This window comes from Melanaphis sacchari, unplaced genomic scaffold, assembly GCF_002803265.2.
Source record: "Melanaphis sacchari strain LSU unplaced genomic scaffold, SCAv2.0 Contig54_pilon_pilon, whole genome shotgun sequence".
Taxonomy (NCBI): domain Eukaryota; kingdom Metazoa; phylum Arthropoda; class Insecta; order Hemiptera; family Aphididae; genus Melanaphis; species Melanaphis sacchari.
Genome location: NW_020271380.1, coordinates 2,364,345 through 2,380,719, shown reverse-complemented (window position 1 = coordinate 2,380,719; position 16,375 = coordinate 2,364,345). Strand labels below are relative to the sequence as shown.

The 16,375-nt window shown below is 24.2% G+C and overlaps 1 protein-coding gene across 2 annotated transcripts; it reads right to left on the bottom strand.

The window, feature by feature from the left end:
* Positions 1–5,993: 5,993 nt before the first annotated feature.
* LOC112599741 (serine/threonine-protein phosphatase 6 regulatory subunit 3) lies at positions 5,994–15,201 on the bottom strand. Of its 2 annotated transcripts, XM_025346792.1 has the most exons (18): positions 14,992–15,201; positions 14,821–14,904; positions 14,653–14,732; positions 13,321–13,597; positions 12,882–13,052; positions 12,646–12,806; positions 12,463–12,579; positions 12,283–12,397; positions 11,160–11,312; positions 9,313–9,429; positions 9,187–9,236; positions 8,343–8,544; positions 8,106–8,281; positions 7,815–8,048; positions 7,652–7,749; positions 7,169–7,402; positions 6,865–7,078; positions 5,994–6,257 (listed from the first exon to the last, which is right to left on the bottom strand). In XM_025346792.1, exons 2-18 carry the CDS (start codon positions 14,872–14,874, stop codon positions 6,254–6,256), a joined length of 2,457 nt encoding a protein of 818 aa, XP_025202577.1. In that variant the 5' UTR covers positions 14,875–14,904; positions 14,992–15,201; the 3' UTR covers positions 5,994–6,253. The 2 variants fall into 2 exon arrangements, with proteins under 2 accessions (XP_025202577.1, XP_025202576.1); XM_025346791.1 differs by lacking the exon at positions 5,994–6,257 and having other exon boundaries at positions 6,628–7,078; positions 14,992–15,200.
* Between the last annotated feature and the right edge of the window lie 1,174 nt (positions 15,202–16,375).

The following is a 16,375-nucleotide window of genomic DNA, read 5'->3' as shown; positions in this document are numbered from 1 at the left end:
AAGTATTAATATGTTTGATGAATCGGCCAGTGTGAATTATAAGTCAACCATCTCCGGTCCGCTCCGACATCTAGTCATAAGAATATGAATGAAAATATTCAAAACATAAAAACATCCTAGTAAATAATATGTGTTATATTGCAAACGTAAAAGAAACTTGAACAATAATAATAAAAAAAAAAAAAAAAAAAACTATAATATTTTAAAGATTAAAAGGTAAATCGGTGAATATGATAGATATAATACAATATGACGTGTGACGTTAAAATATGTACTAGTTACAATATTATACTATATGTACTATTTTAAAACGAAACACTTCATAAGTGTGCGCACGGTTGTGTATGCACGTACCTACACTATATAATATGCAGCCTACGAGCTGCAACTAATGCTGCCTTTTCCTTGGACCACATACAATTTCACGATTATACAAATTAGCATACCTTTTATACCCAAGTTTTAAATTATTATTTGTAAGACGAAATATTTACTATTATAACATTTTATTTTTGAAAATTTAAATGCAGTGTATACCTACGATGTGTAGGTGTTTGAAAACGCGAGAAATTTTTGATACCTCGATATTCAAAATATATTCTTGACATCAGAAATTGAAAGGTGTTCATATAGCTACAGTAAAAATAAATTCAACCTGCAAAAAACCAACACATTTTTCAGTTTAAATCTGAAAAACTAAAAGGTAAACAATGTATAATAAAACCATTAAAACCTTAGGTAAGTAATAACTAATAATAATGGGTAAAATTCTAAGTTCAACCAAAAATGTTTTGATGTTATAATTGCTATTGGACTTATCACTTATGTTAAATTTAGAATTTCATTAAACTAACTTTTTATATAGATACATGGAGTATTATAAAATGTATTCTATATCTATATTGTATATAATTTATCGTGTAGAATTTATTTCTAAGATTAAAATTTTAAATTGTATTCAAAGTATTCCAACTTCCAAATACAGGTATATAGGTACATTGGTTAATATTTTGATAGATTTTTTCACTATTTATACCTACCTGTCAATAGTTGTTATTATGAGAAAACTTTTTTAAGTTAAATACTATAAAGACAGATCATAGAAAAAACTCTCTCACAACTAAAAATATATTGACAAGACTACAGAAGGTAATATATAGGAATATATAGGTGCAAAATCTAGTATACACCTTTTTTTTAAATTAAAAAAAAAAAATACATTACTTCAAAAAAAAAAAACAGCAATAATTTATATTATATTTTATGCTGAATAAGAACATTTTACATGTATGAGTACTTATTATCTTTTATTGTTATTCTTTATTTTTTTATGTTTCAAGTTTCAACTGCTAATTATTATCTTTATTGCAATAAATGGAGATTTTTCTGTAAAAATAAATAAACAAACAGTAGGTATTGTTGTAAATTTTTATTTTATAGTACCAGGCACCAGCTATATTAAATGTAAAAAACACAAACTTATTTTTTTTATATATATTTAAGTGAGTTAAGGTACGTGTTTTTGTGTAAATTAAATATTTATTGTACGATGTAAAATGTATATGTTGCGTCAAGTTGATAGGTATAGTGTTTGAAAAGCGCTGATAATAATTTTTGTTGCAGCTACAGATTAAGCACTCCCATAAAACACTCCAACTATAATATATGAATGTAGTATTATAGAATAATGTACTTTATCAACTCAAGTAAGTACTTACTCAATTGTTATCAAATTAATCCACACTTGGGTGCAGAGTTGATGATTTTACAATCAATAACATCGTATTGGCCGTATAAACAACCTAATTTAATATCTGTAGGAAACAATTAAGACGTTTTAAGTGCCTAGATATAATGTATATTATTTATCTATAAACCGATTATACCAACAAACGAGATCAAAATTAAATCGTAACAACAATAGTCAACAATATGTTAACATAATATAAACCTTAATTTTTGCTGTCTGTCTCCCGCCCGTAACCATGCGATTCTTCTTTTTATATTACGAATCAAATTTAATCATTTCAGTTTTTCAGCTAGGTACTGTTTACACTTCTTCATCGTGCACAAAAACAAATACACTTTTATTAAATTCCCATAAAAACACTCGAGTGTTTGGGACTATACCATGTTAACATATGTTGTCTGCGCCGTAATAATATGGTTTTAACATGACTTAGTGGCTTTCGATTACCTATTGTTAAACAGAATCGTTAGGACAATAGATTACAAAACTGTAAACGAATTAGACGTAGTAATCCATCCGCGCCACAATAGGAAGTTGAAAGTTACGTAGAGGTTAATGGTGTACAATAGCCCAATAAACATTTACACGGATATGCAACGTATAATATACGCATACTTTAAACTAAACTTACGTATATATTATATGTAAATTGTACGTGCATCCGTGCATGTTTAGTTTGATAATAGTTTAATTGTGGTATATTTTTGGGTCAACGACAAATATTTCGCGGACATATTATACGTTTAATAAACATTGACCTTATCAAGTTTATACGTTTATTTATCGTATAACCTACGTATAATTTAAATAAAACAATGTATATTTTTGGTTTTAAATTAGTATAGATACAAAAAATGTATGCGTATATCTTTCGTATATAACTAGTATAGAAACAAATATCTTATGTACGTAAAACTGGCATAGATCCAAATATTTCCCACATAAAATTTTCGTAGAACACTAGCGTATAGAATCCAATATTATCTACCCTCCTATATTTTTCGTATAAGACTGGTACGAATACAAAAACTTATCAAATGTAACTTATTCTAACTTATTCAAGCTAGTCGATTACCTATACTCTACAAGCACGCCAGTTAAAATAATATAGGCGGTATGATCTACGTTAAATAATAGCTAGGTACCTACTATTAAAACGATTTGACACGTCTAAGGTAAATGGTAGATATTACTATGGGCAATATACCTACAGTTACGAGTACAGACGAGTAACGGCAAACAAAAATAATTACATATGCGCACGAGCACATTTCGTGTTCAAAAAAAAATGTAGATAATATAAATAATGAAATAACAATAACCGCGCGTCCGCGACCAGTTCAATCGCTCAACTGCTATTCATAATGACCCATGTTATGCTACGGTTAAGAAAATTGTTAAATTATACACTACGCTTTACTGTACTGTCTATGACAAACGACTGCGTATAAGCAAAATAATTGCTATGTACGACGCCGTGGACCGCGTCACAACTAGTGCAGGACACCGAACCCGGATCAAACGATATTCGAATTATCTGCCAACCTGAATTATTATGATATAAACCAGGATTATTTATATTTATTTTTAATGATACAGATTACAAATACAAAAATAACGTTACAATTCGAAATACGCAAATTCATTACATAAGTAGGTACCTACCATAATATTACAAATTATAATTACATGTTCATAAATATATGTTGCAATCTGTCGTCGGACACAATTGTTGACTGGAAATTATTCTGGAACTTTACTTGTTCGGGACATAGTTTTTTTTAGTTTTCAATTTATAGAAACTATCTGGTTTCTTTCTGGGTACTTCTTATCTCTAGTTTAATTTGATAAAATTAAACAATAAATTGGATCCAAAATTTGAATTAATTATGAATTGATTCCGAAATCCAAATCAACGGATTGGATCTAATAATCCAAATGGAATGGATCGAGTCTGAAATTCGGATTATGTACTTAAGAGGACGTTAAACCAAAACAATAACGTAACAAACGCTTCAGAGATGGCGTTGTTATCCATAATTCGGTCGACGTTTTGCTAAAATATGACTCAGTATTCTAGGTAATTATACATAAGTCAAACGTATTGACTGGATTAGATAAAAATTAAAAATATATGAATTTAATACATAATACTCGTATTTTAAAGTATAAAACTGGCATTAAAATTAAACTATAATATTAAATACTATATTATATAGAAGCGATGTAATAAATGATAAATAATTTATAAACTCTTCTTCTTCTTTTTCGTTGTTCGATTTCGAACGTCGTGACTTTCGTGCAATTATGGTATTTCGATTAGATATATTTCTCCAAAACTCTCTATTTCCTGTATTCCGGATGCTGTCTGACATTAACATTTGTGTGAGATTTTTTTTTTTTATTTGGTCTATATAGCGGATGGGGGGCCTGTCTTATAAACTCTTAGGTTTAAAAAAAAACAAAACTAAAAGTTATATGATAAACGTAAATTTACTATGTTATAATTTTAAGTTCTAGATATTACGGTATTAGGTATACACAAGTTTGTAAAACGGAGACAACAAAAAGGGGGGCTGATTATGACGTTCTTGTAATAATATTATTACCTACATAATATAAATTATTACACATTTAAAGATGACCCTAAATTGCCTATATATCGCGCCGTCTCAAAATGATATATTAATAAAAAAGTTAATTTATAAATTATGTAAGCCTCTTTACCTCTTATCATATTTAATATATTCCAAGTTGAATCCAAACCGGAAAAATATATTGAACTCAAGATAACTTGATAAAAATATCAAAATACAATTAATAAGTAATGACAGCAACTTATTGTTTGTATATCGAAATTAAAATTGTTATCTAGATAATATATTTTTATTTTATTTTTCAAATAAACGGAGAAATAAGTTTTAAGTGTAAGTATATGAATGTTTTATTATTTTCATGATAAAAAAAACCGATGAGCTTTGCTTTCACATAATTATACGTTGGCATTAAAGAGCAATAAACATTTAAATTATCAACATGAAAACATACAGGATTTTATCACAAAATTTTTTTTGAATATATTCAAAATAATAATTGCTGTAGAACAATTTAAAGGATATCATGTGGTACCTTTAAAATTAATTAATATAATAGTGAAGATTTAGTATTTTTACAAATTTAATTCTTTTGATTAGAATAATAAGTTATAACTAAAAATAAATTATATTTATTAAATTTTCAAATTTAGTTAAAATTCAAATTTCACTCATACAAAAAATGCAATTGTATATTTTAGATATTTTTAAAACTCTGTAAGATTAGTAAATGAACAATACATATTTCTTTAAAAAAAATAAATAAATAAAGTAGAATATTATAAAACTATAATAAAATATATTTAACGTTATCAGGTAAAATCATAAATGAACTTTTTTTTTAATATTATACCTCTTCAAGGAGTAACTCATCGGTTATTAATTTATTTCCTTATATTCCAATCTATGAGAGTCAACCGTCCCCAGACTAAAACAGGTTCGATTTCACATACTACCTCCTTACCTACTTTACATACCAGTAAGCATGCCATCAATTGTCACCAAAATAGAGTAAACACTGCGACAGTATATGCGAAAAACAGCTTACTTCTCTCGTTAGCTAAAGTATAAAAATCATTTTAAAAGTAAAAAATAAGAAAAAAAAAAATTTAGTATAAAATATAAAATTTGAATAAAGTTGTAACAGAAGTAAATTATTTATAATAAATATAAAAAACATAATAAATGTGTATATACTATGTTACAGCATATTTATTTTTAGTTTTAAGTAAAGCTTAAGTACAGAGCAAAAATGTTAAACAAATATGGCTCAATGCAAATTTATATAGCAATAAAAACTTAAAAAAACCTGTAAGCATATAAAATACAAAAATATTGACAGTATTAACTATTAATGTATTTCAATAACCAAAAGCAAAATTAAATCCATAAAATAAAATTAGTAACATAGAGGTATAAGAAAAATCATGATTTACTATATCTCATACTTGCATTAAAAAATATTATTGTGTAATAAATCACAAAAATATAACCAATTTAATTTCCCAAATGTAGTAAAATTAAGATTTCAATCATTAAATCAAATCATTTTGTGCTAGATTAATTATTTTTTTATTTTTTTTTCAACAAAATAAATATAGGTTTATGTTAAATGACAATTGTCAATAATTAAAGAAAAAACAGTTAACTGAGTATAATAATGTATAACTTATATTTCACAAACATGGATATCCATATCACAGTAAAAGTATTTTGTACGATCTTCCTATCAAACGTATTATATCCAGTAACCGTTTAAATTTTACAAAAAATAATAATTTATAAATAATAATAAAAAAATAATAATTTTACCATAATCTGTTATATATTTGAATACATACATACATACATACTCAACACATTTGTATAATTCGAAACATGCACCACAATAACTGATAATATAACAAAGTCAACTATAAAAAAAAAAAAACATATATTATATACGTAAAATATATAATAACTTGTTACAGTAACATAATAAATAAACTAAGACTTCGAAGAAGTGTATCATATATTTTATATAGGTGGGTTTTTATATAGTCGATGATTTTTTTCTTCTTCGAATACATAAAGAATAATTAAATATATTTAATTTGTAATCATATTTTATAGAATTTAACAAAAATATTTAAAAATTATACTTATGATCCCTGTAATTCAAACACTAAGCTAAACACACTGAAAATAAATAATTACATAGGTAACAAGAATTGTCTTTCAATAAAAAAAAAATAAAATTATAAATAAATGTATAATTATGTGTATGAGTAAATTTTATTCAATAAAAATGTTTTGTTTTATTTTTTAGAATGAATTGGATTTAATATAAAATATATTGATGTTGCATATATAAAAACGGACGGACAATTTAAAATCATACATGCAGATAACTATTGATTATAATTTATATATAAATTAATAAGAAAAAAAAAGTTTATAAAAATTATGAGTTTTAATTTTTGTTTCAAAAATATTATACTGCCATTACGGGGAGGTTTTGGGGTTTTAAATGACCATTACCTATCTACAGAATTCATATCATGTGAATTTTCAACTAAAGGCGTATCTGATGTAGTTGATATAATTGGTACAACAGGCAAATCCTTTACACTCGATTTTGGAGAACTATCTATCAATTTTACATCATTGGAAAATTGTTCAGAGAAAGATGTATTTGATGTAAATGAATCATCATTTATTTTATCAGTCATCTCATGATCTTCCAAATGTGAATCTATGTCAATAACATACATTCATAAAGTTATGTTAGGATAAATACATTAAATTAATTGATACATATTTTATGCTTTACAATATTTCTTACGTGTTAAATTGTCTATTGACAATGTCCCGTTATCAGGCAACACAATTGGTGGAGTAATATCTTGAGTATTATGTTCGATAACTTCAGGAAATAATTCATGATCAATCACTGGATCACCATTAGCCACTAATGGCTCACCAAAACTCGAATCAAAATTAGCCCAACCAGTTTCTAATTTAGGTATAAGTTCTGTAACATTTTCTCCCCAAGGACTTGAAGAAAATGCGCTAGAAACTAACATCTTAAGATCAGTGATTAGGTCATAAATTTACTTACTAAAATTCTAGTACCTCAAAAGAAGTTTCTATAACTAAGAAAAAAATTGTATTTTAATTAGTAATTACTGATATAATACCATACAGTATTAAGATTTAACATTAAATTATCAAGACTTTAATATACTAAATATGTATTTAATGTTTAAACTCATCTCAACAAATAATTTTTGTATCCTAAGTGCTAATTATTTTAAACAATACTTACTATTAGTAGAATTGTTATCAATTTTCATCTCACTTGATGCTTTTGCAGTTAATTGAGACCTAAAGGTTTCCCAATCAGAGGTTTCTGGGGACCAATACCTTTAAAAAGTTTATGTTTTATTTTATATACTATTTGTATGCTATATTCAGTATAGAAAACTTACAAATTACAATCCTTAGACACTATATTTTCTGATTTGTCACAAGTGTCATTAAAAATATTAACACCATAATCCCTTTTAGATAAATCAGAATCTTTCCAAAGTTGATTACTAAATAAGCTCAAAGCTCCTTGATCGTCATTTATATCTTTGCTCTCAGGTTCATCAATACTCATTTCTGATGATCTTACTGAGCACATACGATTAAACATTTCAGCTTGCATCTCCATTGAATCCCTAAAAATAAAATAATTATATTAAAAAATTTAGAATAAATTAAAAAAACAAATTTACTTGTCATCATCATCATCGTCGTCATCATCTTCATCAAAGTTTATTTCTACTCTGGATATTCCAACAAGATTGTCATTAATATTAAATTCTATTTCAGGTCGCCCATAAATAGCTTCATCCTCTTCCATTTCTTTCCTATCATCTAATGCTTTTTCTTCTCGAGGATGAATCCCTCCCTAAGGATACACACAAGTTATAAAATCGTATATTGCATGAGTAAATTAAATTATAACATACCAAACAAGTAGAAATTCTTTCATCATTATCTTTTAATGTAGTAGATGTAAAAGAGTCCCATCGACTCACAATATCACTATCTAATGTATTAACAATTATTCCACGAAAATGATCTGAATAAAACGCTTCAGTATTATGTAAGCTTTTAGCAATTGTTGCTAAGTGACCAATATATCCTTTTCTTTTTTTTCCAGGTTGAATACTAAACAACAAAAACTTTACATCTTATATACATATATATATATACTTTTTTTTAAGGGAGGTATGAGTTGATTTAACAACTATGAGAAAGAATTAGGGGTTGCAAGTTATACACAGAAATTAATATAAACATGTTTGTGGACTTAAAATTAGTTTAAATTTATACATTTAAATTTTTTTATAAACAAGTAATATATTAACATGGATTACAATTAAAATATAATATTTATTATGTACAAAAAAACAATAACTTATTTTTTTTTTTGTAATTCAAAAAATAATGGATATTAAAACTTAAAATGTTCAACAATAATTATAGTATTGTTTTAATAAAAAAAAAAAAATAATAATGAATGCTTAAATAAATAATTAAATTTTAAAATATTAATTTCATGCTACACTTCAGTGTAAAATTTTGGGTAAAAGACTTGAGATTATTTAAAATTTTAAGATAATAAATTAATTAACATTAAATAAATGAAATGTTTTTTAAATTTTTCAACTTAATGATAATCAATTAGAAGTTTAACTATTTTTATTTTTAAAAATTTCTTTAAAAAAAAACTACTTCCTTTGTAAAATTTTAAATAATAAAATTTGAAATAAAAATTAATTTGTAAACTAATATCTAATTTACACATACCATTTTTCATTATCAAGAATAGATTCAATTAATTGACAATCTTTGATAACCTGTACATAAAAAGAAAAAGGATCAATAATATTAATATACACACAATGATTTCCATTTGTAAATGAATATTCTTACGTGGGCTATAAATGTACTATTTTCAGCAATTGAATGATTACAGCACATAACTTCATGGAAACATTGAACTACTTGAGTATGCAAAAAATTATTTAATTCATAACAAAAGAAACAATCCTGAAACACCACAAATTATTTTTTTAATAAAATAAAAATGTATTTGAAACTTTCAACTTTTATACAGATTAGACCAATAGATTTCTAAAATATTTTGCTACAATAAAATTAACATAAAAATAATATTCTATTGAAAATTCAGAAGAGAGTGATTGGTTTTATAATGGTATATATATTCGTTTTATTTTATTTTTTGTGTTTGATAACACTTTATGTAGCATAAAAATAATTCAAACTTTAATATTGAAGGTGACACTTCTAGTAGAAATGTTAATCTAGTTTGAACTAAAGATGGTCAAAAGTAAAAAATCTATTTTTAACAATAATCTGGGGAAAAATAACGAGAATCGATCAAGTGCTATGGTTTTGAGAGTGTCTCATCATTGAGTAGGTCACTGTAATGAATATGTTTAATTTGAATTTAAAATTAATACATTTTACACTATAAGAAATAATTCTCAGCAAAAGTATGCCAATCAGCCTCTAATTATAAGAATATTTTATAAATTATTTAAATTACTACCTATTAGATTTTTAATTTTTAAACTAATATTTACTAATTTCAATTATTTTAATATTATATTATATAAGTAAACCATACCTACCTTATAACAGGGCAAATAAGACTATAGTATAAATAGCTTAAAATTAGTTAGAATATTTTGAAAGTATGATTACTGATTACCTATAGAAAATTATGGTTTAAATAACAGTGAAATGTTTTTAAAATTAGTTTTACAGAAGTTATTTGAAGATAAATCATTATTATAGTAAGAAAATGTTCAAAAATTCAGAAAATTTTAAAACAAACTAATTAGTAAAAAATGCATAACATTTTTTATTTTAAAAGCTAAAACTGGCAATTAATACCATTGTATAGTATAAGTTTGGACTATAGTACAGAATCATACACATGTTTTCTTTTAAAGTTTTTTGAACCTTTTTTTTTTTTTGTCAATTTCTCAAAAAATGTCTTTTATACGTTTGAATAATAATCTATTCTCTGTATTGAAGTTTATAAATTGAAAAGAAAATATTTTAGCACTATTTATAAGAATACGTTTTTCAAATTATCCTATGTACCGAGTATTCAAACTTATCTTTAATTTTTCTAAATTTATCTTACCATAAAAATAACACGTAAAACAAATGTATTAAAAGTTATATAAGGGGTAACATTGGACAGCTGCAAAAAATATTTATAAAAAAGTAATTTTTTTAATTTTTGTTCTCGTAATGTTTAAGTAATATTACTACCTGATATAATAACAATTCAAGTAAAGCAATAATTGAATTTTAATGACGAAAATAGCTAGAAAATAATCCAAATCTATACCATGATAGTACATACACATATAATGCCTTATCACACCAATTGTATTATTGAAAACTTGAAAATACACATGCACCAATTTAGTTAATATTATTTCAAGTTCACATGTCAATAAAATTAAATATTTAAATGAAAAATAACAATGTAAGTTATTTTGTAAAAGTTTAAAACAAATTTTGTGGTAATACATTAAATAAATAATAGATACTAAAATTATAAATGAAGTTTTTTTTTTTTTGTTTTTTAATTTAAATAAAGAGCACTCTAACACAGTATACTTGTATAATTAAAATAATATAAATTAATAAAACACTAATAAACAAGTTAATAAAGCAAAATGAAGATTTATCAAAATTATATAAATATTTTATTAGTTAAATTTAAAATTAATACTTACAAGAAGAACTTTTATAGTATTAAGTTGAGCAAATCTTTCATTTATTTGTTGATTATGCATGCTTAGTAATGAACTTATCAATCTCACAATTTGCAAACGTACATTACCAAAAGGCTTTTCAATTACATTTCCCATACTTTCCAAACTTTCAATCTAAATTAAAATAATAATACAACTTTAAGTATAAATTATTATATACAACTTTAAAAACAATGATCCAAAAGTTAAGATAAATTTAAGAATGTTAAAAGTAATTTTGAAATCTAATATGTATTAATACAGTTTAATATAAATTGTTAATACATTTTTGAGTTTCTTTTAATTAATAATTTTAAAGAAAATATTTTCTAGTAATGAAAATTATTAGATACTTTCCCAAATGACAACCCTAATCGGTCCAAAACAATGTTTTTAAAGCGTCTAAGTATATACTAGGTAAATATTTATGAAACAAGACTTATCAATTCAAACACTAATTAAGTATTTTTTTTTTTTTTTAAGCATACTTTTTAAAAATATTTATTGTTATAATTTTTAAGTTTTTTCTTTTATGAATAACAGCAAATTTAATATTTCATATTGTAAAGCAGAATATTTTTTGGAGTAATTTTTTAGATAAAAATAAAAATTCTGATTAGCAGTTTATGAGAACAAATATTTTAAGTTTAGATAAACATATAGAGGTATTGATGGGTATGATATCCCCATATTTCACAAAATATTTTTCTCCTATTTCATTTAAATAAATTTTAAAACTTGTAACTCAACTACACGTTTGAATTTTTATTTGTATGCATCAGAATACTTCAAAAAATGTATAATAAATTTTAAAATACTGAGTATTGTTTGATAAAATAATTACCATGTAAATAAAATAACAAATAAATAGCATATTCTACTTCTTTTTTTTTCAATTTAAGTTCTTTAGAAAAATTGTATTTTCTAAACAAAATTTACAAAATAATGGGACACATTTTATGTAAAAAAAAAAACAACTAAACAATATTTATAGTCTAAAAATTAACTTCATAGAGTTTATTTATTTTAAACAAAGCAATTATGGAAACTCTTGGATCATAGTTTATTATATATTAATGATTATAAGAATTTTTTGATTTTTAACCTTAGGAGGAAATAATAAAACATTGTGAATATGTTCTAAAAACGGTAAAATTGTAATATATAAATCCTCAGCCAAAGATTGTTTATCATTATATACTTCATTAGAGTCTTCATCTCTGAAAAAAAGTTTAATATTAATACAACATTAATTATCAATTAGTATTTAATTCATGCAACTAACTTGAATTTAGTGGCCATTAAAAGAGTTTGAAGTATTGAAATTCCGCCCAATAAAGTGCTTTCAGTCTTCTCAGTTTGGCCAAACATCTTCACTAATACTTTATTTACAGTCTCTGGTCTATTAATTAAATATTGATTTTATTAATCCTCTAATTCTAAAATATTCTAAAATAAAAATTCTTACGATTCGATTGAAATAACAAGTGGATTATTTTCAAGAGGATGTAATTCAGATGCAACTTCAATAGCACAAATTATTTCTGCTGCATTTAATTGTCTAACAGGAAGATTTTTTGAATCCAATGTGTCCACTAACTTGGAAATTAATTGTTCTTTTTCAAATAACTGAAACAAAAATGTATATTATTCATGTAACAATATATTCAATTTAGCTAAATTAAAAATAGTAATTTTACATACTGTAAATATGTTACTTCTCAAAGGAGGTCCTTCTAAAAGTGTTGATATTTTTATAATGAGATCCATTATAGCAGATGTATCAAGATGTTTTAGTAACAAATCTATAAAATTTCCTTTATCTGAAACTTTCTCAAGTGCTTTGAGACAGTTGAATTGATATGTATACCAATCCTAAATTTTTAAGATAAAACAATTGAATTGTTAAAAAATTATATTTTGCAATAAAAAAAAAAAACAATTTTAAAATATAGAATATCATGAAACACAGTAAAAAACATATCATTTTGAAAACCCATAGAATTTTATTTTTATGTTTTGATTTTTTTTAAAGGAGATATAAAATATTATGATAAATTTTCCTTTAGTTTTTATAAGAAATTATATATATTTAATAAATACATTTGGATAAGAATTGAGATTAAATTATTAATATACATACTTGACTTCCTGTTTTTAATATAAGGCTACATAAAGTCCGGCTAAAATATGATGCCATTAATGAATTGAGTGGAGGTTCATTATCTTCTAGAAAACTAAAAAAACATTTCCAAATTTCTTCTTCATGTGAAAGAACATTGTACATAGGTTGAATATCACTTGTTAATATTTCGCAAGCTAAGTTTGGTAAAACAAAGCGATTTTCTGGGTTTTCATTTTCTTGGGGTTCTTGTGTAACTAATCGAACCAGTTCTAATGCAATATCAGGTTTTGTTAAACTATAAAAAAATTAAAATAATATTTAATAAGTAACAGAGTACGCAAAGTTATATTGACCAAGTTATATCATGCAGAAACTGAAAAGTACAATATAATTAGTTAATATTGAAAGTGTTTTGTTTAGAAAAAATAAAACATTTTGTAAATACTATATTTACTTTTTTTAACATAACATACTTTAAAAAAAAAAAAAAAACAAAAACAAAAATAATTATTTTAAATAGTATTCAAATAATTGTTACAAAAATAGATGTGGAGGATGATAAAAAAGAAAAAACTGGTAACCCTAAAACATCTTTTTAAAAATTAGCTTAAATAATTTAATTAAATGCAGAATAAAACATTAAAATAATAATAAAAAGAGTTGTAGTTTTTTCAAACTAAAAAAATATTGATTGTGTTTCACAATGATGATTACAACACAAAATGCATTATTTTCTAAATAAATTATAAATTCAGAAGAAAAATTTCAATATTTTTGAACATATACAATTATACCAACTCTCTAGATTTAAGTATTTTTTTTAAATAAATAAATTTTTATGGAATTTAAATATTAAATATTAGATAATATGTCAATCAAATACTTAACATGAAATTATAATAACTACAGAATATAACAATGTAATTAGTATAATTTATTCATTATAATAAATATATAAAAAAAAATTATATGTTTTAATTAAATTATAAACCTAGAACAAACTTATTTAGGATAGACTTTTTTATTGAATAACTGGGAGTTATTATTTTTATCTAACTTAATCATGAACATTTATTTCTTAACTAGTTTTCAAAATAACATTGTACTAAGTTTAAAATATTAATTTCAAAAAACAATCTCCAATATTCTTGTTATATCTAACTAAAAAACTTTTTTAACTAAAAGATACTAATCATTATACTCATAAAGTGTACATTATACTAATTTGGTCTATCTACCTAAACAAAAATTTGGTTGCTTAATAACAACAAATCCAAAATTCAAAATTTTTTACTAAAGAAAACATCCAAATCAAATTAAGAACAACTATATATTAAAATAGGTACTTACAAGTCTATGAGTTTTTTATTCTGGCCCTTAAGCTCTTCCAAGAGATTTTGTTCTCTCATGAGATCACTGAGGCACAAATTCTAGAAATTAAAATTAAATGAGCAATCAATTTCTACAGAAAAAAAATGAATAATGACATATTAAAACTTAATTATAACATAAATTTACCTCTCTGTCAAAAATAGAGTCCCAATTAGATGCTGGATTATTTTTCCAATACATGATGGATATCACAATTCAAATAAAAAATTACTAAAAAGTAATTAAAAAAATCACAACACTTATTAAAATTTAATATTAAAAATGAACTTCATACTAAATAAACAGATAACAATTTACTTGAAACCAAAATGTTAAATGAACTACTTCCAAAAATTTTGTTATTACATCTGGAAAATCCCTGAACGTCCGATATAAAACAAAGTTTAAATGTTTGTAAGCACTACTAAACATAAAATTGTACAACTGAAAACCTACATACGATGCTAATTTTTTATGAAACTAATTTATAAAAACGTAATATATGAACTTTAATACTTGATATAATATTATGAAAAAAAAAATTGTGAGAAAATTTAGAAACAAATACGTCGTATCAACTATCATGAAATGGCGGTCGTAAATTGTATTACAGTGTGCTCATATCTAAAATAATTATACGTATATTAAAATATTTATGAACATCACTGTATTATTAATACTTTGGTTTTGAGCTATTTGTGTGCTATTTACTATATAATATGTAACATAATCACAGAAACAAAAATGTATTTTTTGGTTTAACATAATAGTTTTTAAACAAAACGAGCTAGATTTATACAATCCAAAGGTTTGAAACACTGAAGAAATTTTTTTTTTATATCTGTGTCATTCTGCAAACCGAGAAATTGTGTAACAAGATTCATTTGATAACACGGCAGAGACGCAGAGTAGGTACTACTCAAAGTGGTGTTTAGATCTATCTGGCAGATCTGACTGATCTGAGTATTTTCATATTCTGTGGTATTTTTCTGTAGTTGTGTGTGTGAAATCAGTTACCCCTTTTTAACAAAATCTAAATAATTATTTTTTGAGTTGATTTCGTACGATCGCCGGCAGGGACACATGTCTAGTGGCCTGCAAACAAAAACATAAGAAAATGTACAAATTAAAAATTTCGGTAGTACCTCTAATGGCCAATGGGTGATCAAATATTAAACAAACTAAGTACATCTATCCACCATGACAACAACTATGTGTGATGTGTGCTTTTCTTAAGAGCTTGGAATGGGGCTATAAGCTATATTATAGCACACGTAATAATGTGTAACATTATATCATAAACGTGTTAAATTCGCCAATATTTAAACATTACCTACTATGTGAAGTGGAAATATAGGCACGTAAACACGTACCAATCATATTTTGACCACAGTATTTACAAGTTAAAAACTATTTATATTATAATAATTCTATTACATAATAAAGAAAAAATATCCCTTCTACATCGTGGTCAATACTCTACAGTTATTTTTGTAATGAAACAATTATTTAGATTGATTTAATTATCAAAATTAAAAAATATCAAATAAATCTATAAATTAAGTAAATAATTTTAAATTTAACCGAAAATAGCCAAGACTTTAAACAAGGTCAGAATTAAATTTGTTTTATATTTAAAAATCATTAAATACATCAATGAGACAATATTATGGCTGTGACTGCATGATCCAAACCCCGTTCC